Source organism: Nesoenas mayeri, assembly GCF_963082525.1.
Source record: "Nesoenas mayeri genome assembly, chromosome: 5".
In the NCBI taxonomy this organism is placed as follows: domain Eukaryota; kingdom Metazoa; phylum Chordata; class Aves; order Columbiformes; family Columbidae; genus Nesoenas; species Nesoenas mayeri.
Genome location: NC_137548.1, coordinates 47,729,341 through 47,755,633, shown reverse-complemented (window position 1 = coordinate 47,755,633; position 26,293 = coordinate 47,729,341). Strand labels below are relative to the sequence as shown.

Sequence of the window (26,293 nt, the reverse complement as noted above, 5' to 3'; positions counted from 1 at the left end):
TGTTTTGTATTTGAAAGAGAAATGTAATTCCTATAAGTGTTTTGGTGGAAACTCAGATATTTCATTCTCAAGATTTGTGTTTACAGATCTGCTGCCCTCACAACCCTATTATATATACAAGCTATCTCCTTGGATCAGAGTCTGAGTGCAAATGCCAGGTAGTGGGGGCTCGTTTGCTGCAGATCTGCTTTAAAGCAATGCATCATGCTCCAGGTTTTCCAGTACTAGCTTTGCCCATGAACTGATCCAATAATTTCCTGCTGGTGAAAAGGGGTACTTTATACCCACCCCTCTGTTCAGTAACACAGCAGGGCACCATTTGCTCTCTCTGCTGGGGTAGTTCTCTGGTGTTCAGCTGAACTACAACAGGGGGGAATCCTATGACCATGGAAGGTAGGAAGCTGGGCTTTGAAGGAACAGGGTGTATTGGAGATTAGGACTTCCTTGGGGCAACTGTGAGATTTTTCAGATAACCTCCCTTAATTTTCATGCTCTCTGACCCTTGTGGTTGTGGAGAAAATTTTTCTAATATGAAATTAGTGTGTGTTGATAAACTCATGCATTACCTTCCTGATTCTGCAGACAGCCTGAAACAAAACCTTTAGAAAGGCTATTTCTTTTCACTCTCTGGGGGCTTGTTAATCCTGAAACTCACAGGGGAAAATGGAAATTCTAGCTATTTTACAGTTAACCACTTTAGCAGAACTGCTTGGTTTATGCATTTTAATTCCAAACTGTGTCCTCCTGAGGCAGAGCGACCTGATCCCTTCCTAGGCACTGTAACTTCTCCCAGCATCCTTGGGCTACAAATGCAAAAAGTCAGATGCCCAGAGTTGATGCCTCTTCAGCCTGACATCCACTGCCTGCTCTGGCATAGCTGGTAGGTGAGGGATGGTGAGTGGACTGTATTTCCTCATTTAATCCAATGAGAACTTCAATGTCTTAAAACCAGGAGTGAAGCTGCTACATTTCCTAGCCTGCTGCAGTGAAGAGCCACGAAGGTGACAAGTCCTGACTCAGTATTAGGCCTAGCTTTCTGTTTGTAAGGCAAAACCATAGAAACAGCAGTGTGCGAGAACCCATGTTGCTGCAGTGTCAAGCAAAGTCCAAATAGCAAGATGATAATGGATAGCTGTGAAAGTAAGCAGCAGCCACTATGAGGCAAACCCAGATCCAGGCCAAATTTGATTGTTGTTCTCTGCCTTCAGAGTTGTCAGAAGTAGGGCTGGTGAACCTTCCTGTGGTCAGAGGGCCTCTTGCTGTAGGTCAGCTGGCTGTGCAAAGTGGATGCAGCAGTAGGGGGAAACATGCACTCCTCCCTCTCCTATGGCACTGTAAAGCTTTTGCTTAAGTCCCTGCTGCGTGCCTTTCTGAGACTCCAGCCTATCCTGCATCTCTTGTGATGCTTGCTGTCCTTTGAAAGGCTGCTTTGTAAAGCCATGCTAGGAGCTGAAAGTACTCATGTGTTGCTCTCTCCTGCTTAGTCAAAGAGAAAAACCTGGTGCGTATGACATTCCTTTCCTTGGCACAGTGTTTCTAGTTCTACCTGTTTCACAGCAAGGCAATGAAATAGTTGTGTAGGTTATTAGAGTGATGATTGCTAGATAAAGGCAGTTCTAGCTCTTCTCTGGCCATGTGCTGTCTTGGGCCTGCTGCTAGGGGCTGCAGCAGTTTGGCTGCTGCACAAGAGGAGAGAGTGCGCACTTGTGTGATTTGCAGAGCTCAGCCATATGTCTGCAATACTCTTTTGGGACACGCTGGTCTTTATTATTGTATTTCTCCCCTTGCTGGCTGGGAACCCCTGTTCATGCAGGTCTCCTGGTTAATTCTGCTTTGTCTGGCACTGGACTGAGCTTTCATGGAGCAGCTCCAGAGATTCTATAGCAACTGCTCAGCTTTGTTGTCACAGATGGAGTTGCCAGGCAGCTCATCCCCATTACTGTGAGCTGAGCAGAGGACCTAGTAGTCCTGGGTGGCAGCAGCAGTAGGGACACCTGCCTTTCAGACCCTGTAGGCATTGACTCACTAGGTGTGTGTGATTCACTTGAAGTGGTGCCTGTTTGCTACTGCTCAGACTGTGGCATGGCATGGGACAGCAGCGTGCCATGCCCTGGTAAGCAGGGCTCCTGCCTGAAGTGGTGACTCACCAGCACAGAGCCGGGGCCAGCTGCGGGGCTTTCCCATAGCTGCTGCCTTGCCGACGTGTTGTGGTCTAGATTGTAGCAGTGCTGCCTACTCTGTCTGCTTGGTCTGCTCTCCTTCTTACTCTCCCTCCCTCACTTTCTCTCTTTAGGTGGGCTTTTTTACCTATTTTGAGCAAAGACGACTCATTTTAGGATGTTATTTCATACTTATCTTGCAGTTTGTTCTCTGTGTAGGACTGAAATTTTCTCTCTGCTTTTGTCACTATTTCCCCTCTTTATAGAGTAGTAGGGAGGGATGCTCCAGGTGTGAGGTGCTGCAATTCACATAGATTTCGTAAAACACTGCCAAGAAACAGGTAGGTGGTTGTGTGCAACTGGCAATAACTTTGTAGAAAATACTTGTCAAGTAAATTTCTGTGATGTTTTCTTTTTTCTCAAAATTAACATCAGGTTATCCAAGTTTGTGTGATGTTTTCTTTTTTCTCAAAATTAACATCAGATTATCCAAGAATCAGTGGTTATGTGCTTGTAGAGCCTGTAAAAGAGTGGTTTAACACTAGCACACAAAGCCTCAATTGGCTGCAAGACAGGCTGCTTTTAAGAAATAACTGTGATGTGTAGAAGAAAAACTGAATTTTTCACTAAGCAAAAAGGGGTCAATGATTTTGACTTTTCTCTGGATTAGTTTACTCCCATTCCAAGCTTATGTTTCTGTTTGAACTAGTATTAATTTCTTAATTTTCATGTGGCCTTTTAAAAGCATACTGGCCATGTTCAGCATGGAGACATGAGAGGAAAACAAAATTTGTCTATAATTAAAGGGGTGTTCATGTAAACCTTTTTCCCCCCAAGAGTGTTGGCTTAGCAAGAGAATTCTTTTGTGGCATGCTACACGGCAGAGACATGGCTTTCAGATGAGAATTGAAGTCACCTGTGATGGCTTGAACCTCCTTGATGTTTTCTGTGGAGCTGCTCCCAAAACTACTTGGCTGCTTTTTGTTACCTTTCTGCTTGGAGGTACCACCCACAGCAGAGCAAGCTGTGCTAGTGGCAGGGCTGTCACCTCGAAACCTTCCTGTTGGTTTTGTATGGAGGCGATCACCATGACCAGGCTGCTGTCAGAGCGCTCCCAACAGGGAACATCTAATTTGCCTCTGGCGAAGTCAGATGGGTACCATTTTGCCCAGAGCGTAGTGAGAGCCTGCACAGGAAGGGCCTCCATGGCCCCTCTTTGGGATGACCAGCTCCTGACAAGGTGGAGGGAAGGAGAAGGTGCATGTCACAGCTGGTAACTACTGTTGTGCTTGGGACAGATTCCACCTGCAGTCATTGTGCTGGGAAACTGAAATTGCTCTTCTGGGTATAGATGGAGAAATTTTCCTCAGTTTATCTAATAGGGAAGGGGAAAATACCTGTGCCAGGAAAAAAGAAGGAATTAGCTGGAAAGTGTCAGTTTTATAGCAGGGCGTGTGATTGTCTTCAGACTTTTTTTTAATTCCCAGTGATTTCAGCACAGCTTACTTTGCAAGAGTAGCGAGCACATGCACATCATGGGAAGGGTCTTTGGTGAGGAAAAAATGAAAAGTGATTTTTCTAGAGCTTTCAATCCTGTCTTCCGAAACTCAGTGCATTTGAAGACTTACTTAAAGGCTTTCTCTTAGCTACACTTCTTGGTGATATACCTGAAACTGCTGCTGTGGATTTCTGCACTGAGAAATGTAGTGGGGTTTCAACCTGTGAGATTTCACAAGCTTACTTCTATCTGCTGCAGAATATCTGTCTCCAAATTTCTTGACTTACTTGTACGTGTTGGGGCTTAAGTCAAGTCTTTGTTTCTCTGGAGTGCATTCTTCACTGTAGCAAGAGTAACAGCAGGTTTGCAGCACCTGCAATGAGCATAGCCTGTGTTGTACCAACAGCAGGGTGAGGACTTCACCTGGGGGATCCAGGGAAAGCTGATTTGGGGAGGGAATAACTTCCTCCCCAAGCACCCAGTTCAGCTGTGATTGCAGAGACGAAGTGTCAGCTAAACTTCTTCTAGTAAATCCACTCTTCAAGCTCACTTGGTGTCTATCTGGTCTTTCTTGTAAGTAAAGGTTTGTTGTTCCTTTTAGCTCTGTGCCTCTGCATTGCCTCTGGCAACTGGGGATAAAGCAGTAAAATGAGACTTGTAATCTAGATAAGATCTGATACAGACTTCTGCTGTTGTTGTGTTTATTAGATTGTACTGATTTGTCAGCAAATGCTGTAGGGTTTTTTTAATGAAAATTTACCTGTCTGGCTTGATCTGAAGGGGTAATGTTCGGATTGAAATAATTTCTAAGCCTGTGACTTTAGCAGAATAGACAGATAAGTAAAATTTCCAGATATTTTGAAGAGGGGGAGAAGGGAAATGAGTCTCTCTCTTCCACAGGAAAAAGGAAAAGTTGAAAAGATAATTGAAATATCTGCAGTAACTATGCAGAGCTAAGCTTTTTTTTTTTTTTTAAGAAACATTAAGAATGAGATTATGCAATCTATTTAGCACATGGAATTACTGATAATACATTCATAAGAGCATTATCAATTCTTTATTACAGGGGGATGATTAATATCTCTATTTTTAATAGGTAGAACTGTGCTGTCCATAAAGGTATACAAATGTGTATTTTGTTTGCTGACATAGCTGTAAAACGTACCAAAAAAAAATCTCTGAAAGTAGAAAGCATCAATAATATAAGCAAAGTAGCTGGAAAATTGTATCTACAGTACTCAGAAAGTGCTATGTAAATGAAAACCTAATGTTCTAGTGTAGATAGAGAATGAATTAATATTTCTTGAGAGAAACACAAGAAAATAAGTGTGACACCTTCATATATATGTGTGTATTTTTTTTCTGATATAGTAGTTTAAAATGTGTTAAAGATCAGCTGTAAATTTCTTTTGCAATATGTGAGAGGTAATTACCTAGACCTATAGGTTGAAAAATAAAGAATTTAAGTACTTTATTAGTAAACTAAAAGCATCTGGAAGGATTAAAGTGCAATATCACTCCAAATGTTATCTTATTGTTCAGGCAGGAAAATACTTACAGTGTAAGTGGGTTTCACTTTTTCCCCCCCTCTATAGTTTTTTCCATTCCAGATTTTCTCCTTTCTCTTTCACATCGTTTGCTGTTGGCTTTGTTTGATTTTTGTTTGGTTGCTTTGTTTGTTTTTGGGTTTTGCGTGTGGTTTTTTTGGTAGGGTTTTTTTTTTGTGTGTGTGTGTTTTTTTGGGGGGGGTTCTTTGTTTGTTGAGGGAGGGGTGGTTTTTTGTGGGTTGGGGGGTAGGGGGGGAGGTATTTGTTTTTGTTTTTTTCCTAGAAAGTTTTTGTTGTTGTTATCCAGAGCCTGACATGTGTAGTCATTTATTTTTGCTGAACAAATCTAAAAATGTAATGGAGATCCCAACAACTTAATATTTCCCCCCAAAGCCTGTATTTCTGCTAGAGAATCTTTGCAAAAGTCAATTTTTTTTTCATCACATGAACATATTTATCCAACTTACTAATTGCTGTAGTCACTGCCCATGTGAAAAGTATCACCTCAGCACATTTTCTTTGCAGTCTACCCATCCTTTGGAATCCCTGTTCCTCCTGTTCTCTACTGGGAACTCTGTCTCTCTCAACCTGAACACCCACCCTATCAGAGGAGTAAGCCCTCTACAAAGCCCCCCAGCCAGTAAAAATTTTTCACTGGCAAGTTCTCTTCACTCCTTGCAGTTTCTTTTGACAGTCCTTTGTCATATAAATCAGAAAATTGGCTTCTGCAGGGAAAAAAAAAAAAAAATTGTTCTATTGGGGGAAATTCCAGAGTAAAAAAAAAAAACAACTGCAGAAATTGGACTTCATTTTTAGAATAAATGTATGGCTTTTTGGCTAAAACTGAGTAAGCTGTTGTAAGCAAGTGAGATTCCACAGGTCTTGGAGGTGGTTTGAGCTGCCAGGCAGTGCATGTCCTGCTGGAGGTCCCTGCTAACCTGAGTGGGCACTGGTGATGTGGAAGTAGTCAGCAAAGACCAAAATGTACCTTCCTAAACTGACAGCTGTGCACTGCATGAGGCCTAGAAGCAGCTGCTTTGTAGTCTGCAGTATTGACAGAGCGCTCTGCTTTTTACCTGTTGGCATCCACAGCTTTTCAGTTGCAGTTAATGAGAGTAATTTTTACCTTCTTTGTGAGTGGGTTCATAAGGTCACATGCAAAAGTGCTTTGGGTTCCTGTCTCCACATGGTCACCTGTGTGCAGAGCAGCAATTTTAGAATGTTCCGCTGACAAAACAGGACATTCAAGTCAGCTCAGATTCCTTTGCTGAAATTCCTAGGATTGGTTATATAGTAGAGTACTGAAAATTGTTTAAAGCTTGACTGTACTGCATGGATAAGATTGCTTTTGCACTCTGCTGGAGCTAGTAAAAGTCTTGTGACTTGGATGAGTTTCATCCCATGTGTTGCTCCAAAAATGCTCTAGTTTTGTTGTGTAAGTAATTTTAACAGAATCTAAATACTACATTACTTTGAGAATAAGACTATACTAAATATTGTTGGGCTTGAATTCTGAAAAAAAGCCACCTGCTAGCAGGGTCAAATGACCTTAATTACAATCATGACCATTAATTATTTTTCACTTGTATGCACTACACAATATTTAACCATTATTGCCACTAACACCACTGGTGAATTGGATGATCATTCCTCCTTGTGTTGTGATAGAACTCTGGATACACATTAGGGGATGCAGGTGGGTTTTTTGTTTGTTTGTTTTTAAAGCAGTGGCTCTGAAGTACTTATATCTGTCTCACTTAGGACAAGTAAGCCATTGTAGCAAAACATGAGTTTATCTTTTAATGTGCATGAGCCAAAGACAAGGACAAGAGCCAAAGAAAGGTATCCATTTCCTCTCTGTTTTATAACACTACACTTCTTTCACACCATGAAGAATGCAATGTCCGTTCATTCTTTCCTTGAGATGAAACTTTTCATGGAAGTTTCCCCTACTACCTGTAGCATGTGAGGCAACTGATGAGCTTGTATGGCTTGTTCTTTCTCCTTGGCCCTTTTTGCTGAAATCTTGACAAAGATGCCAATGGAAAAAATTATCTCTAATATTGTAGCAGTTCCCAGCCCTAAAAGGTCTCGGACCTCACCTTGCATAAGGTGAGATTCCAAAGCAAAAGGAGTTTCTTAAATTCAGCCCCTGATTTTATTGGTTTCAGTATTTTCCTGCCTGACAGCTTCGTGATTGTAAATTCTCCACCAGGACAATGCATCCAGAGATGTTTCCTTACTGATAGAATGTATGGTGGTCTCTTCAGTCCCTCAGCCTACTTGCAAAAAACTTCTGGAGTCTGATTAGAATACTATTTAAGGAAGAGCCCTTCCCTTTCTACACATTTCAATGATATCTGATGCTAACAAGTAGGTCTTTTGAGTGGCAAGTTTTTCTTTTGTTCTGGAAAGCAAAGTACAAGTGGAGAATGTCACTGAACAATATTTCCTTCTTTTCATTCCCTTCAACAGTACCTCAGTTTAGTATTGCTTCTTGTTGTAGGGAGGATGCAGAGGTGTGCTGCCTCTCTTTACTTGGTGTTGCTTACAGTTACCTCCTTGTGTGTGTCATAAACAATCTAGCCTGGTATATGGTTACAGGAGGCAGGTCTGTCATCCAGAGCAGCAGTGCAAGAGCAGGTATGTGGTACAGCAGCTCATTGGGAGGTCATGGTGGTGTCTAAGGCAGTGGTGTAATAGCAGTGTCCATTGGGAGTGAAAAAAAGATGTGCCTTGTTCCTCAGCTGGCAGAAGGTTGAAAGGTGCAACTTCGACCTGGTTACCTGTTAAAACAGAAGCTGGCGGATGAACGTGAGAGAGAGAGAGAGAGAGAGAGAGAGAGATGTCTGATTGTTATGCGTTACCCTGTTACTGAATTCTTTCAGAAGGACAGAAAGCTTTATTCTCTATCAATGTGATCTCTGTGGTAGGATCTGAACGTTTTAGGATGCAGTAATAGTCTGTTATTTGGTGACAGCAGTTCCTTTCTCTAGGATTCTCAAAGCTTTTCAAAATAACTGATTCTTCTAGTGCTGTTGGGAGAACAGAAAGGTAGGTGTTGGTTTTGCACCATTCTTGTGTTTGAGGAAGTAGAAACAGAAAGCTTACCAGATGTTTAGATGTCCTGAACTGCAAACAGGCACATCAATATCTTGACTCTATTCCTGTGGCTCGGGACAGATCTATCCTTCCCACTTCTGACAGATGTTTCAACTGTCTACTGTGTTCTTGTGTCTGGCTGAACAAGATGGGGTTAATGAATGTACAGCACTCACAGTGAGACCAGGTCTGGTGGTGGTGCTGGGGGAAAGTACTATGATATGGCTAATCTTTCAATAACTGCATGCAAAGTGGATAATATCTGAAAAGAACCGTATTATTCCATGTTTATTTTAAATGTCAGAAAAGGCAAATGCATGTCTCTCTTCTCTCTTGGCAGAACCAGCTCCTTGTGAAAGGCTTGCTGTTTATAGAGGAAAAGGTTAAGCTGTGTGAAGGCAAGTATAGTAAGAAACCCATTTCGGAAGGGAGTTGTTTTTTGCTGTTTGGTCAGACAAGATGATTTGCATGTCTGGAAAGCATACAGCCCTTTCTGGTACTGTCTTAGGATGTTATACAACCTTTTGGGAACTGGATTGCACTGCAGCCCTTGTGAGGCTTAAGATGTGGGGCAGGCTGTTTGAATAGCCAAGTTACTGCAACACTCCCACCAGCCACGTTTTCATTGCGAGCACAGGAACGTGCTTTTGAGAGCTGAACTAACAGGTTTTGTGTAATTTTAAAGAAAAAACCAATCACTTGGGTGGAAAATAAATCTTTCAGGAAATAAGTTGACCACACATGAAATTCTGTTCAAACCACTGGTGTATGGATGCTTGTTACTCCAGAGCCTGTGGACAAAAGCCAGTGTGTTGCAGCGACTCTGAGTGTTGGATGTGTGGGTAGTTAGTCATGTTTCTTAACAGCTTGTTCAAGCAGAGCAAGTTGTGTAGAGCACATGTCTTTGTTCAAAACGAGGCTGGTTTGATTTGACCCAGTTTTGTAGCCTGTAGGGAAGATCCCTTGCTAATCATCGGTCTGCTGTATCTGGGTTGTTAGATGCCAACAGACACTTATAATCTTGCGTCATTATTGATGGTGGATTCCTCCACACTGTTCTTCACCAAGTGACTTCTCCAGCTGGACAGCAGGCTGTAGGACTCGGACCTGTGAAGGGGTTGTGCAGTTTCCGCCTCCAGCTTGTTTTGTATTTCTTTGGTACTGGCCCTATAAGGGAGGAAAAAAGGCAGACTCTTACATTTTCCTGACTCTAGGTACCTGCCCTGCCACTGCCAGCTCTTCAGAATGAGTGCTATGCAGCTTATCATAGGTTTTCTTTTCCGTGTTCATATAAAACTGTTCATATAAAACACCAGTACCTGTTTTAGAAGTATGAAAATTGAGTTTTGGTCCATAAAAAGCAGAGAGCTGCCTGGGAGTAGTTTGCAGCTGCTGAAGGAGTTTGGGTAAGATGAAGCTTCCCAGGCAGATAACAAAACTTTCTTCCTATGGCTCAATTTTGGTTCCTCAGTTTTAGGTGACAGTGGATCCACTTTGCCTATACAGGCTGGTATCTCTGCAGAAGATGACTCATGGGTACCTTTCTTTCATAATGTGTAGGTTTGTTGCAGCTCTCGTGTAACAGCAACAAGAACTTGTACATACTTCTCAGGTAGCTCTGTCTTCCTGGAAAATTTATACTGTCCTAGTAGTTAGAGACAGAATAGTGTTCCTGCTGCAGGGCATGACAGTGTTTTACTGTGTCTGTTTTACAAATCACAGCCTCTTATTTTAACATGACTTTTCTTTATACGGTCTCTCAGAATCTCTTTCAATGCCTGTGAGATTTATGATTTCTTGAAGAAACAAACCATTCCCCCTTCCCCTTCAAAAGAAGCTAGTTATAAAATTTCGCTCTGGCTCCATACACCAAAGCATTGCAGTCCTGAGGAAGAGACAGAGGAGGGAAAAATTTAAAATTCAGTTAGTCTGGTTCTTGTTGTCTTTCTCACTTAGAGTTGGCAGTTTCTGGTAATGGGTAGCTGTTATGGGGGTGTTGAGTAGGTGGTCATTTGCCTGCAGTTTCAGTTTTGAAACTGCTGGTGTCATACATGACATGGTGAAGCCTCCCTCTGAACCCTCCTGCAGTCATCAGTGGGCTCTCTGCTTGAAAGGAAACATCTGCAGGATCTGGTCCTGTTGGCTCTCTGGCTATGTCCTAAGCAGTACAACCCATGGGCAAGCACAGTGAAAGCCCATGTGTAAACCTCCAGATGGAGAAAGCACTTCAGTACACTGTGATAAGGTTCCTTTGAGTTGCAATTTTATGTGTAATCCAGTTAATCCTGTCAGGCATTTAGTCACCTTGAGGCTGAGTCTTCAAAGCTGCCTTGATCAGCCATCTCCCGTTACTGCTTCTTGAGTCTTGACTGCTTGTGAGCTCCAGCTGAGGCTCCATGGAAGGTATCCTGGAAAATCCTGTTGTCAGAAACTTGTGTTATTTTACCTAGGTCTGTATTTGCACCTGAAATTTCTGGGGAAAGTATCTAAAACTTGAAAAAAACATTGCAAACCTTTGGCCTTTGTGGTGGGAATATCTCTCAAAAAGTGTAGACTTTGGACCCAAATTCTGAGGAACACAGAGTTCTATAAGTCAAGCCTTTTGAGCATAATTTAAAATGTCTATTCAAATGATTATGTTTAGTAAAGCACTTTTTGTTAATAACAGGCTGTTGACCACAGTTGTATGCCTGTTTTAGGAATCATGAGTTGCATAACTTAGTCTGCCTTCATTTTAAATAACCACTTAAATTTGGGGATATTTGTTTGAATCGGAGTCATGTGAGGGATGGCCACAGGTGGATTTTATTTGGGAATCTTCCCAGGTACCATGTTTGTGAGGAGGATGGTGACTTTGTGGCTCATCAAGGTCCTGACTACCGTGTCTATGCTTGGGAGTGGGGTGATGCTGAAAGGGGCTCTTGTGAATGACTCAGTTACTGCAAAACAATTGATGCTGGCTGAGACCTGCTGGTTTTCAGATTGAGTTGCTAATGTGTGGCTGTACTCCCTTGCTAGTTGAGCATGCTAACTGACCTATGAGATTACATAATCCTTTGCTGTGGAGTTAAAGTGTCCAGCTGAAGAGAAGATTCACTCGTGTTGGAATTGGTCTCATGTTTTGAACAGAGCTGTCGTCTTTGTGGTAAGCGACAGAGCAATTGTGACTCTGTCAGTTAACGTAAAGCTTAGCCAAGTGATGTCCAATTTTGGATGGAAACTGTGAATGTAAAGTGTGGGGTTGTATCTCTTGTTTGGGTAATTAGAGTTTACTTGAATAATTTGAGTTTACTTGGGTAATTAGAGTTAACTTGATTTTAGTGTCGCTGTCACTAAAGCTCTTGTTCGCAATCTCTCTTTACTTAGGTGAGGATCGCATTGATATCCTGTCTGAAATCTGGGATCACTATTTTACAGAGACTCTTCCTACGCTCCAGGCAATATTCTACCCAGTTCAGGTAATCTTGATTGTAGTTCAATCTTCAGTCAGGACTGCTGAAATCTACAAGGCAAGCACAGTGTTTTGGGCTGAATTTATTGCTATTTGTTTGCCTTCTGTCTGTGCTTATCTGAGCTTGAACACTGAAAATATTGAACTATACCTTGTTTAGACTGAAGCTCTGGCCCATTTGTACTTATAGTTCTTCCATTTTTAAGTACATGGGACTCTGTTGGTGCAGATGACAACACTAACAACTTGTCTTCAGAGGGGTGAATCTGAAGACTAGATCAGGAGCAAATGTGTTTAACTCACCCTAACTGCTTTTGGAGGGCTGTGTCTCAGTTGTGCCCTGTTGTTGTTTTTTAAGCTATAAAAGGGCACAAGTAAATCTATGGGTAGAGGATGAATGAACAACTTTATGTAAGACCTGTTTACAATGGGTATTTTGAAAGCTAAATATCCCATCAGCTGTTGAGCTGTATCATTTTTAATGCAGTTTTAGTCAAGGTTTCCATGTGAGCAGTCTAATTACCTCCACAGCCTGTTTTGATCTTTTCTTCCATCAGAGGAAAAGAAAAATGTACTTCATGAGGAGACTGATGTTCTTGGAAATACTAGCTTCTTCCTCTTAACTTTTGTCTCTTCCACAAGACGTGCTTTCCAGAACCTTTAAAAATTATTTTTCCCTTGTATTGTTTGAAAGCTCAAAGGTTGCCCTTTTCCTCTAATCCTATTAAAGTTGGCATTTCCTAAAAGAGAAAGGACTTGTGTAAAGACAGACACTAACTTTTCTACTGTATTGATTTTTTTATACTTTCCTTGCTGCAGATGCTTAAAGGTAGGTGTTTGGCAGGTAAAACTGCACAATTATAATATCTTTCCTTTCCTTTTGCAACTAATTCTGTCAAGAAGTGACCTAATCTATTTAAGCAGGATTTTTTCTGCACTGTGGCTGTCTATGCACTGTGGAAACAGCCGAACTACCTGTGTGTCATATACAATAATGCCAATAATTCTGCCACTGAGCAGAAAAATCTGCTCCCCTGCTGTTAAATGTCTCTAATGAGAAAGTGGACAAAAGTTTCCACACAGTCAGTACAGCTTTTGGAAGTAACTTGGTGATAGTGGTGAAAGCATGACTATGGGATGTGAAGATTCTTTGAAAGCATAGCTTTCTTATTGTATTTGTCTTGTCACAATATCCGAGTCACTAAAAAATATTTCATAGAAGCTGTGAGGTTAGGGAAGTATTTGACACTGTCCCATCCTTGTCTCTACATTGGAGAGACATGGAATTGATGGACAGACCACTCAGTCAATAAGGAATTGGCTGGATGGATGCATTCAGAGTTGTGGCCAACAGCCTGATGTCCAAGTGAAGACCAGTGATGAGTGGTGCACCTGAGGGGTCATTATTGGCTGTTTAACATCTTTGGTGACATGGACAATGAGACTGAGTGCACCATCAGCAAGCTTGCCAACACCACCAAGCTGTATGGTGTGGCTGATGCACTGGAGGGAAGGGAGAGACCTTGACAGGCTTGAGTGTCAGGCCCATGTGAACGTCACAAAGTTCAATAAAACCAAGTGCAATGCCTTGCACCTGGGCGAGGGCAGTCCCAAGCCCAAATGCAGGCTGGGCAGAGAATGGAGTAAGAGCAGTCCTTCGGAGAAGGACTTTGGGGTGTTGTCTGATGAGAAGCTCAGCATGAGCTACCAATGTGTGCTTGCAGCCCAGAAAGTCAACTGCATTCTGGACTACATCAAAGAAGCATGACCAGCAGGTCAAGGGAGATGATTCTCCCCCTCCACTCTTGTGAGACCCCACCTGGAGTATTGCATTCATCTCTTTTGGCCCTTAACATAAGGACATGGACCTGTGGGAACAAGTCCAGAGGAGGGCCACAGCAGTGATGAGGGAGCTGGAGCACCTCTCCTATGAAGACAGGCTGAGAGAGTTGGGGCTGTTCAGCCTGGAAAAAGATAAGGCTTTGGGGAGACCTTATGCCCTGTTTCCCCAAAAATAAGATAGGGTCTTATATTAATTTTTGCTTCAAAACTTATTATTTTTTTACATGTGTAGCTGCCTGGACACTATTTAAATTAACTTCTATTAACTGTAACTAGGGCTTATTATTGGAGTAGGGCTTATATTTTGAGCATCCTCAAAAATCCTGAAAAATCATGCTAGGGCTTTTTTCAGGGTAGGTCTTATTTTCAGGGAAACAGGGTAACAGCCTTCCAGTAGGGGCCTACAAGAAAGCTGGAGAGAGACTTTTTACAAGGACATGTAGTGATAGGACAAGGGTTAATGGTTTCAAATTTAAAGAGAATAGATTGAGATTAGATATAAGGAAGAAATTCTTCACTATGAGGGTGGGAAACACTGGAACAGGCTGCCCAGGGAAGTTGTGGATGCCCCATCCCTGGAAGTGTTCAAGTCCAGGCTGGCTGGGCCTTTGAGCAACCTGATCTAGTGGAAGGTGTCCTGGCTGATGGAGGGGGGTTGGAACTAGGTGATCTTTGAGGCCCCTTCTAAAACAAACCATTCTGTGATCCTATGAAGTATTGCCATTTTAAGGATGAGGAACTGAAAGGGAACAGACAGCATATTTAAAGCTTTGTAGGCCCCTAAGTCCTACACAAATGTGTAAATTTAAACTGCCAAAATACATCCAAGAATTTGAGTAAGCTGTCCTAAGCCACAACAGAGAGAGCTGCTGGTGCAGTAAGAAATTGCTTTTATTTCAAGCCAGCCTAATAACAAGATGGGGTTCTTCCTACAAATAGGAAACTGCCTGTTTATATGGTGTGTCACAACATGTGAAGAGAGCTCATCTAGCCAATCTCTTTCAGCATGCTGTAGTTCTTCATGTGCTATGCCTGTAGATGGGAAAGTCAATTTGTTGTTGGTTCACCATCCTTTGCTGCAAATGTCAACATGATATTCTCCTCTATCCCCACAGTTGCAGGGTGTGATGAGGAAAGATACAGGAAAACCCATCAGATGAATACCTGACTGTGGGACTGGTGTCACTGGCAGAATTTTGTGGTTTTTGATCATGGGTTGGCTTACATGACACCTGGCCTGCTGACAACAAATGGGATGCACCTGTCTCAAAAGGGGAAAAGGATCCTGGGGCAGGAGTTAGCTGGACTTATTGAGGGGGTTTTAAACTAGATTTGAAGGGAGAGGAAACCAGGTATGGCAGAGGCACACTCAAGGGTGACATGCTGTCATCTGAGGGTAGTGCTAATGAGGCCCTTCGATCTGCTGTTCCAGTGGAATCAATAGCTTAGCTGAAGTGCATCTATAGGAATGCACGCAGCATGGGCAACAGACAGGAGGAGCTGGAAGTCGTGAGGCAGAGAAACTATGATTTGATTGCCATCTCAGAAACATGGTGGGGTGACTCTCATAACTGGAGTGCTGCATTAGATGGCTATAAACTCTTCAGAAGGGAGAAACCAGGAAGGAGAGGACGCAGGGTAGCCATGTGTGTTAGGGAGGGTTTTGATTATCTGGAACTACATGGGGTGATGATAGGGTTGAGAGTCTGTGGGTGAGAATCAAGGGGAAGGGCAACCAGGTGGACATCCTGGTGGGAATCTGTTACAGACCACCCAACCAGGATGAAGATGCAGATGAAATATTTTGCAGGCAGCTGGGAGAAGTTCCTTGATCGCTAGCCCTTGTTCTTATGCAGTACTTCAACCTACCAGATGTCTGCTGAAAGTACAACATAGCAGAGTAGAAGCAGTCTAGGAGGCTCCTGGAGTGCATGGAAGACAACTTCCTAACACAGCTGGTTAGTGGGCCTACCAGGGAAGGAGCCTTGAGCCGCGGTCGATCTGTTGTTTGTAAATAGAGAAGCGCTTGTGGGCAATGGAGGCTGCCTTGAGTATAGTGATGATGAAATGATTGAGTTTACTTTTCTTGGAGAAGTAAGGTGGGCAGTCAGCAGAACTGATACTTTGAACTTCTGAAGGGAAGACTTTGACCTGTTTAGAAGGCTGATTGGCAGAGTCCCTTGGGAGGCAGTCCTGAAGGACAAAGGAGTCCAGAAAGGCTGGTCTCTCTTTAAGAAAGAAATCTTAGAGGCGCTGGAGAAGTCTGTCCCCAGGTGCCACAAGGCGAACTGGTGGGGAAGAAGGCTGGCCTGGCTGAATAGAGAGCTATGGCTGAAACTTAGGAATAAAAAGAGAACTTACAACCTTTGGAAGGAGTGGGAGGCTACTCAAAAGGAATACAAGAATTCTGTGAGGTTATGCAGGGGGAAAAATCAGAAGGGCCAAAGCCCTAGAGCTAAGCCTGGCCACCGCTGTGAAAGGCAATAAGAAATATTTCTATAAATATATTAGCAACAAGAGGAGGGCTAAGGAGAATCTCCATGCACTGGTGGATGCAGAAGGAAACACAGTGACATAAGATGAGGGAAAGGCTGAAGTATTTAAAACCTCCTTTGCCTCAGTCTTTAGTAGTCAGAACAGTTGTGCTCCAGGTACGCAGCCGCCTGAGCCAGAAGACAGGGCTGGGGACCAGAAGGAAGATCCAATGATCCAAGAGGAAATAGTTAGTGACCTGCTACACCACTTGGATGCCCACAAGTCTATGGGGCCAGATGGGATGCACCCAAGAGTGCTGAGGGAGCTGGCAGAGGTGATCACTAAGCCACTTTCCATTATGTATAAGTGATCTTGGCTAACTGGGGAGGTCCCAGTTGACTGGAAGTTGGCTAATATGATGCCCATCTACAAGAAGGGCCAGAAGGAGGATCCGGGGAACTACGGAGCTTTTAGTCTAACCTCAGCACTGGGGAAGGTCATGGAGCTGATCATCCTGACTAACATCACACAGCACATACAAGAGAACCATATGATCAGGCCCAGTCAACATGGGTTTATGAAAGGCAGGTCCTGTTTAACGAACCTGATCTCCTTCTACGACAAAGTGACCCATCTAGTAGATGAGGGTAAGTCTGTGGATGTTGTGTACTTAGATTTCAGTAAGAAGTATCCCACAGCATTCTCCTGTCATGGCCTGGATGAGTGTACTCTTTGATGGAGAAAGAACTGGCTGGAGGGCCAGGCCCAAGGAGTTGTGGTGAACAAAACCAAATCCAGTTTGCAGACAGTCAAAAGTGGCGTTCCCCAGGGCTCAGTATTGGGGCCAGTTCTGATTAATCTCTATCAATGATCTGGAAGAAGGGATTGAGTGCACCCTTAGTAACTTTGCAGACAGCACCAAATGTGGTGGGAGTGTTGATGTGCTGGAGGGTAGGAAGGCCATACAGTGGAGACTGGAGCAGCTGGATCATTGGGCTGTATGAGGTTTAACAAGGCCAAGTGCTGGGTCCTGCACTTGCCTCATAACAACCACAGGTGACGTTACAGTCTTGGGGAAGAGTGACTGGAAAGGTGCCTGATGGAAAAGGACTGGGGCGGGGGGAGGGGGTGTTGATTGACAGCTGGCTGAATATGAGCCAGCAGTGTGCCCAAGTGGCCAAAAAGGCCAACAGAATCCTGGCTTGTATCAGGAATAGTGTGGCCAGCAGGTCTAGAGAAGTGATTGTGCCACTGTACTTGGCACTGGTGAGGCCGCACCTTGAATCCTGTGTTTGATTTTGGGCCCCTCATCATAAGAAAGACATTGAAGTACTAGAGAGAGTACAGATGAGGGCAATGAAGTTGGTGAGGGTTCTGGAGCACAAGTCTTATGAAGAGCAGCTGAAGGACCTGGGGCTGTTTAGCCTGGAGAAAAGGAGGCTGAGGGGAGACCTTATTGCTGCCTACAGCTACCTGAAAGGCGATTGTAGCATGGAGGGTGTTGGTCTCTTCTGCTAAGTAGCAAGTGATAGGACAAGAGGAAATGGCCTCAAGTTGTGCCAGTTAGGTTGGATATTAGGAAAAAATTCTTCATGGAAAGGGTTGTCAGGCATTGGAGGAGGCTGCCCAGGGAAGTGAAGACACCATCCCTGTAGGTGTTTAAAAAGCATTTAGGTGAGGTTCTTAGGGACATGGTTTAGTGCTAGAGTTAGGTTATGCTTTAAAACAGAAAAGTACTTCTATTACGGCCAAACTGCCCCCCAGACTATTGCCTTTAATTTGTATTTACATATTGATGATGCTGTTAATTATGACATTAAACCCATTATGAATTAATGATTAACTGCTGTGAATTCCTTCCAGGTAAATATTTGCCATGTTTTAGTGTGTTATGGAGACCATAAAATGGTTCCCAAACAGATTGTGGGGCAGAGATTAATATGCTGGGAAGAACAAGGGAAACTCTTCAGGCTGGAAAGTGCTGGGCAGGGCTGAAAGGAAAATTTCTGCTGCTAAACTGCAGGTGGGCAAGAGAAAGCTGTGCAGGTGTTAAGCATAGCAGAGGGAAAGACTGTAACAACAGAATGCTGAATGGAATCCAAATATGCTGAGAAATACTACATCTTCAGCTGTTAAGCCTGCTCAATTTTGTCATTTATATAAAAAAGTAACTGGGATGACACAGAGTGCCTTGTGGTGGAAATAAAAGCTGTTGCTTTTAAAAATGAAATTTGTTACAAGCAGACTCACTAGCTTTGCTCTAGCCTAAATTCTGAAATCTATAATGGACTGAATTGTGGATTTCTCTCATATCAGCAAGGTCTAAAGTGCAGATGTTGAGCAAAAAGATTCAACACAGACCAGAAGTAGGCTTAGTTAAGGAGTACTCTGTACCAACCTCATTCCCTACAAAACCTTCCCTAGTTTCTCATCTCTGAGTGGCAAAAGCATGAGCTGCATCTGTCCTGGGCTTTGAATGTTTGTAACCAAATCGAGTGGCAGTTGGGTTTCATGAGGATGTAGTCTTTTGCAGAGATACAGGTCCATTTTTGTCTTTGCTCCAAATCTAGTGGTGCCTCAGATGAGGTGTTACTCATTTCAGGATTTTGTGGGACAGAGACCGAGAGGGAAGTGATCAAAGAGTACCATGAATCCTCAGCCGGAGCAGCTTGGGCTTGCTTTGCCACAGCAGCAATGGGGAGGATATAACCCTTCTGTCTCTGTGCATACATGTGTTGGTGCGATGCTCACATGTCCCTTTACCAACTCTTGGATTTTGCCTTCTGTGTTTTTTAGGGTCAGGAGTTGACTATCCGTCAGATTGCTCTTCTTGGCTTCAGAGACTTGGTCTTGCTAAAAGTAAAGTTGGAAGAAATTCTTCCTCTGGTCCAGACAAAGCTCCCAGCTTCCATTGTCCAGATGCTGTTAATTCTGCAGGTGGGGAGCCTCTGCTCTTCTTTGACTCCACTTGGGTATCTCAACCTCATTGAACTGATATGAACCCTGAAAAGGAGAATGGAACAATAGAGAGGGTATGATGAAAGGCAAGTGATGTGTCCTTGTTTGGGAGTGGTAAATGTAGAAATTAGAGCTGAATTTGAATGTCCTGAGATTTCCTGGAAACAGGTGAGGAAATCTGTGAGAGAGACAGGTTCCACTCTTTGATGTTTGTATTTTTCTCAGTACCTCTCCTCCCCAGCTAGGAAGACTCTCAGGACTCTCTTTTTCACACAAATTTTGATCTCTAAGCTTCTTTGAATGCCTCTTTGTACCCTAGTTCTCCTGGTTTCTCAGCCTTGCAATGACAAGATGAGTCTCCATCACAGTGGACTGTGGAATTTGAACAAGCTGTGGCTGCTGGCTGCCCAACTCTGGCCCCTTGGCTGGGATTCTGAGCAGAATCACAGAGCAGTGCTCATGAGAGAAGGAATACCTTTTGTCATCAGGCAAAAATGCTATATATCTTCCAAAAGCCTCTCTCAAAAGAACCAGACCTTCTGTGGGGACTATCTTCTTTATCCAGACCTCAAGAAAATATTTTTGAAGCATGCCAAATACAGCCAAGTATACCAGCTATTTTATCTTTTGTATCACCCAGCCTCAGTGCCCTCCAAAATACTGTATTAGAGGTGGTGCTTTGGGTTCCTCTCACTTTTATTTCTTCTCCAACGTACCTTATAATGAGTGGTGGGAAACAAAACTTTCTGAAGTACAGCCAAAATTGTGAAGTGGCTAAGCTGATATTTCTGTATGAGTTCTTGCTGTTCTTATGTTCCCAATGACCCAGACTAAAACAGCAGGAGATACTAAAGTGCTAGCTCAGTTTCCCTGAAATATTTTAATTAAATAATCTTGAGGGCATTGAGGGTCTCAAAGTGATGTATTTGAGGAAAAAGAGCTTCTTGAGGCTTAGCAGGAAGTTAAGGCTGTGAACCATTTCTGAAATGACTGTTAAATTGGTTAGTGTTACATTCCATCTTCCCAGCTGTAAGCCAAACTGCAGAGGGTGATTTTCCTGCAGTCCTGCCTAGGAAAAGAACAGTGCTTTGCCCAAGGTATGTTAAGGCATTTGTACAAAGAGATGTTTCCTGGTAGAACTGCCCTGGTATAATTATATTGCTGTGGTTACACTGTGCAAATCTGCAGTGTGATCGTACCTTGTACCATCCTTTCCTTTGGTCAGAAAAAAGACAGCTAGCTGCTCAGTGTCCATAGGGTTACAGCTATGACTTGAAGAAGGAGGTTGACCTGAATGGCACCTGAACCTCCAGTTGGGTTTATCAGCTGTGCTTCTCCAAATGGTCTGCCAATATAGTTGGGAAATTCTGGTGGAGAGAGATTTGACAGACCCCAGGCTTTATTTAAAAACCTTACTCAAAACTATGTAAGCATAATGTTGACTTTTTTTGTTTGAATTTCAGAGTGTCCATGAGCCTGCTGGCCCGAGTGAGGGCTACCTACAGCTGGAAGAACTGGTCAAGCAGGTTATATCGCCGTACCTGTGTTTGTGTGGGGATCACAGCTTCTCTGGTACCACCTGCTTGCTTGGTAAGACATGCACATCATACAGAAGCTCTTGTTGGGATACACAGGTTGATTAATGTGAGGTGATGCACATCTGTGCTAGAAAATAAGACAGTTCATGACTCCAGGAGAGACAGGAAACAAAGACTAAAATACTCTCTAGAAGGTCCTGATTAATGTTTCTGAATGTAAATTTTTGTGACGGACATTTTATTTCCCATGACTGAATGAACTATTATGGCCCCATGACTGCATACAAACATGTGTGAAGTCTTCCCTCTCTCTCGATAAAGACTGGATTTTTAAACATCCTGGTCCATGCCTGATATACTGCTCATACCTCAGTGAGAGTCTGCACCTGCTCCTTCACTGCCTACACTGTGTCCCTGCTTTCTAGACCACTTTTGGCTGCCTGGATTCCCACGCTCACTGCTGCACCAGCCAGCTTTCACAAACAGCAAAACTGTCAGATGCTCATTCTGAGGAATTACAAGTTGTTGTTGTGTTTTGGTTTGTTTGTTTGTTGTTTTGTTTGCTTGTGGGGTTTTGGTTTGTTTGGTTTGGTTTTGTTTTGCCTGTTTGTTTCAATGGAATTTTAAATGGTGGATAAACGGGTCTAGGTGATAGAAGGGAGGCTTACAGTGGAAAACTTCTCCACATATGGTCTGGGAGCTCTGCTTATACGCATGGTCTGCCAGAAGAGATTGGCTAGCTAAGAAATGGACATAGTGATAGTGATCTGATAATCAAGAAAATTTAAAGAGAAGTAGCAAAGAAAGCTCCAGCATTCCTCTTTTTTATAAGCTTTAGCCTTTTCTTCGATGCAAATTGTAGCAAGCTGAAGACACACAAGCTGTCTTGTACTACACCTTAGTTAGCAGCACAGGGGAAAAGATGGTCTTGCAGTAGAAGGACTTATCAGGACTTAGGTGATATGTGCCTGTAATCAGCTCATGGCATTGCCTTAGGCACACTGTGGCTCAGGTTTTTGTTCTTGTGGTTGATGAGCAATTAACAGGGTTTTTTTTGTGCAAGTGAACTTCGTTATATAGTCCAGCATTGATTTACAGACCTGATTGTGAGGCTAAATCTAGACTATGTTCCCTTGTAAAGGTTGAGCTTTGACTAATTTGATTGCTTTGCTATTTATGGAGATCTGCATGCTGCTGGGATAGTTTGAAAGGTAGCTGCCTGACCTATACTGAAGTAGTCATTCTGGATTTCAGCCAGCTGAGCAAGGCATTATTGTCATTAAAAAAAAATCATCACATGGACTAGCCTTGTAAAGTTTATGTGCCTTAAAGTAATTGTATTTACTTTAATTCTAGCTGTCATTTCTTTGTGTGTATTTCCAGGGTGGCATTTTGCCCCTGTTCCACCCCGTGCTGAGCAGGAGGAAAGGAAGAAAATGTGCTTGCATTACACAACATTGGCAGCAGTGCAGTACTTTTCCACAAATAGTCTTGGTATTTTCAAAGTGCTGCTGTGGAGGTGGTTTATTTTCCTTAAACTTCTTTCTCTTCCTCTCTCTCTTTTTCTGTCACTTTTTTGCTTTCTCAGAACTAATTTCTTCTCTCACTGGACAACCTGTAACGTTGACGAAGCCCAGCAGGTTCCCTGTAGTAGCTTTTTGGTAATGCACTGTTGGGCTTTGGGTGTGCTTGCATTCTCAGCAGATGCTCTGGAGACCCAACTGCGCTCTGGACTGGAGTGCTGAAGATGAACAAGTGTTGAGAAATATGACTGAAGGTGTCTGATCATGGCTGTTAATACACATGAGGCTTCAGCCTGCAAGGCTGCTGTATCTTAAACTTTATTTGAAGTGAGAGAGGAGTGCAGCAGGAATAGGTGTGAAAGAGGACAGGACAGCTCACAGAGGGGATTCGTGGAGGGCAGGGTCCTCACGTGCTCTTCTGTTACCACCCTTCCTCCTTTGCCTATCTAAAATAGCCAAAACCTGCATTGTAAAGATGGAATATGCTGAAGGGATCCAGTTGTTTAAGAAAAAATGTTGAAATGGGGAATAGGGAAGAAGATAAAACATTTTCCCTATTCCTTCCATGTATTAAACCAAACATCACTGGTGATTTGAGTTTGCTTAAAAAAGAAACCTTAAAACCTCCTCCCAGTTTATGTTCCCGGCCATAATGCACCAAAATAGAGATAAAAATGTATAATTAAACTATGCATGACAGCTCCCTTAAGAGACTGTGGCTGAGAAAGTAAAGGAGGAAAAGTAAAGCAATAAGTGAATGTTCAGAGTTTAGCCTAATTTTACCTGATTCTCATCATAAAGGATTTTAATTTTGTTGCACAAAAATAGTCTATGGGTATTTTTTCTTCAAAAGAGTCAAGTCATCCCTCTCTTGAAGAGAATAAACAGTGAGAAATTCCTTAGTGTCCATCTTTCTCTTTTGTTACCAGGTCAGTTGTATGTAAGCCATTTCTACAGCTAGCTTGCTCTTAAAAACTTCCACTGAGGGCAGCTCCTCAGCTCTTCTGTAGGTTTTTGCAGCTCTCACTGTTGGCATTAGAAAACATTGCTTAATGTCATGAGAATGTCTCCACTACTGTTGTGAGGAGAAAATATGAGCAGAGACCTATCAGGTCTTAACTGATTTAGTAAATTCAGAAGTCAAAACCCAGGCCTATTTCCTTAGTCAAGCTGAAGGCTGAGTAGCCTCAACAGATGGCAACCAAACTGCCATTCCTCTTCTTGTATTAGTGATACAGCACCTGTCCTCCTTTAACTGCCCAGACAAGCTTTCCCAGTCCTACGTCTTACAGCTACAACTTCAGGAAAAACATTTGCTGGTGAGGGGAGAATGAAGAATTCTTCTAACTTCTTCCATTGAGTGCCACCAGTCACATGTGCTTCCAGCAGGTTTCACTGGAGTCCTACCCATTTTTCTGTGATAGCAGGATATGGGACCACTCCTGTGCTGCTGGGAAGCTGGATAGTACCTGTGGATGCATCAGATAAAGTTTGCACTTTAACTTCTTTAGTTTATTTCACACCACCACCACTTTCCTCCTCCCTCCTCTCTCCCAACCTCTGTGAATTTTTATGGTCATGGATGGGCACAGATCAAGGTCTAGGTTATCAAAGGCAATCAGATACTTAAACAGTTGGGTTTCCAAATCCACCAGTGAAATGCTAGCATTTTCCTAGTTGATGGATAAGGGTGTGATAAGAGGAGATGGAGGGGAATTTCATTAATTTTCAAAACTGGCCTTTGCTGTCACTTGGTTAACTCTTTTGCTGTCTTCTACAAGTGTTTTGCACTCAGCTGCATCTGAAGCGGTGTCTGAGCAGCACCCTGTCATCTCAAAAGGTCATGGTGGCAAGAAGAATATGGTGAAATGCTGCTATTTCTGGGATAGGAAGCAACAGCTTGACTATAACGGAAAAGAAGGAAGGAGAAGAGTTAAAGTTTAGTTTCTCCAAACTAAAGTATGCACTGGAGATAACGTGCTATCAATGACTTGCCTACTTAAAAAACATGCCTTGTGAATGCTGACTGAACATGGGTCTGCTTTTAGCATAAATATATTCATGCTGGTAACCAGCTGCATGGTTTAAGTGAACAGCAACTGTGCTGCAGCAGCACGAGCCTCAGCACAAGCTGCCTGCATGTCTGACCAGATTCCTAGGTGGGTTTGCAACCTGCACTCAGTTCTGGGCTCTGCTCATTGCAGTGTTTCTGGTTTACGGTAGTTACTTCAGTATAGTAAAACTCAGGAGCCTTGCTTTATTTTTTGTATGAGAAGGAGGTCCAGTGCCCCTGTTTCCATTCTGATATAGATTTGAGGGGAAGAGTGTGGCCTTATGAATTACCGTCGGTGTTGCCTTAGATACTAGCAGGTTTTTACAATCTCCCTATTCAGGTTCTGATTATATTAAAAAGCTGAATGGAGTCAGACTTTGAAACACTGACGTGTGTCAGCTCTTGTTCAGTCTGCTAGTCAGTGAGTGTGTGTATGTATGCAGTCATGCAAACAAGTACATACATTGTGTATAAACCTATAGTTGATGTAACTAATTATATTAGTTGACGATGTTATCACAGCACCCGAAGATGTGGCAGAAAAGGATCTCAGGATATCTTTGCCAGTTTAGGTGAAGACAGGGTCACCAAGCTGGGCAGGAATATTTTTATATTATTACTTCCTATATTATGCTTGCTCTTAGTGGACTTCAATCTCTCAGTCATCAGGCATGGCTCTGTCAGCAGGACAAAATGTTTACATATAAAATTCGCACTTTTTTTCTCATGGGAATATTTTTATTTATCTATTAAGCGAATATCAGGCCATGGCCATGATGTTTCTTTTTCTCATATGTCCTGACTTTTTAGCATAGAATCATTTTGGTTGAAGACACTCTCAAGATCATCAAGTCCAACCATGTCCCTAAGAAGCTCATCTATATGCCTTTTAAACACCACCACTTTCCTGGACAGCCTGTTCCACTGCTTCACAACCCTTTCTGTGAAGAAATTTTTCCTAATATTCAATCAGAACTTCCCCTGGCACAACTTGAGGCCATTTCCTCTTGTCCTATCGCTTGCTACTCAGGAGAAGACACCAGTACTCTCCATGCTACAACCTCCTTTCAGGTAGTTATAGAGAATGATAAGGTTTCTCCTCAGCCTCCTTTTCTCCAGGCTAAACAGCCCCAGTTCCCTCAGCCATAGCTCATCAGACTTGTGCTCTAGACCCTTAGTCAGCTTCATTGCCCTTCACTGTAATCTCTTCAGTACCTCAATGTCTTTCTTGTAGTGAGCGACCCAAAACTGAGCACGGTGTTTGAGGTGCGGCCTCACCAGAACTGAGTAAAGAGGGACAATCACTCCTCTAGACCTGCTGGCCACACTATTTTGGTACAAGCCAGGGTGCTGTTGGTCTTTTTGGCCACCTGGGCACACCGCTGGCTCATGTTCATCTGGCTGTTCAATACCTCAAGGTCCTTTTCCGCCAAGCAGCTTTCCAGCTGCTCTTCCCCAAGCCTGTAGCATTGCATAGGGCTGTTGTGACCCAAGTGCAGTACCCAGCACTTGTCCTTGTTGAACCTTATACATCTAGCCTTGGCCCACTGATGCAGCAAATCAGATCCCTCTGTAGAGCCGTCTTGCCATCAAGCAGATCAAGGCTCCTGCCCAACTTGGTACTGTCTGCAAACTTACTAAGAGTGCACTCGATCCCTTCTTCCCGATCATTAGTAAAGATATTAAACAGAACTGGTCCCAATACTGAGTCCTGGAGAACACCATTCATGACTGGGGCCAACTAGATTTAACTCCATTCACCACAACTCTTTGGGCCCGGCCCTCCAACCAATTTTTTATGCAGTGAAGAGTATGCCCATCAAAGCCATGAGCAATCATTTTTTTCAGGAGGATGCTGTGTGAAACAGTGTCAAAGGCTTTACTGAAGTCTAGGTACACAAAATCCACAGCCTCTCTCTCATCCACTAAGCAGGTCATCTTGTTGTAGAAGGAGATCAGGTTGGTTAAGCATGACCTGTCTCTCATAAACCCATGTTGACCGCGCCTGATTGCTTGATTGTCTTGTGTGTGCTATGTGATGTTAGGATGATCTGCTCCATGGCCTTCCCCAGCACCAAGGTCAGACTGAAATGTCTGTTGTTCCCTGGATTCTCCTTCTGGACCTTTTTGTACATGGGTGTCACATT

The 26,293-nt window shown here is 43.1% G+C and overlaps 1 protein-coding gene across 1 annotated transcript in view; it reads left to right on the top strand.

Moving 5' to 3' along the window:
* PRR5L (proline rich 5 like) overlaps positions 1–26,293 on the top strand; it is a gene marked incomplete at both ends in the record, with an annotated part of 40,179 nt that overhangs the window by 8,610 nt on the left and 5,276 nt on the right. Inside the window, 4 exons of the mRNA XM_080345595.1 lie at positions 8,647–8,713; positions 11,673–11,764; positions 18,871–19,011; positions 20,496–20,622. Of these exons, the coding sequence (XP_080201721.1) occupies positions 8,647–8,713; positions 11,673–11,764; positions 18,871–19,011; positions 20,496–20,622 (427 nt within the window). The remainder of the gene's footprint in view (positions 1–8,646; positions 8,714–11,672; positions 11,765–18,870; positions 19,012–20,495; positions 20,623–26,293) is intronic.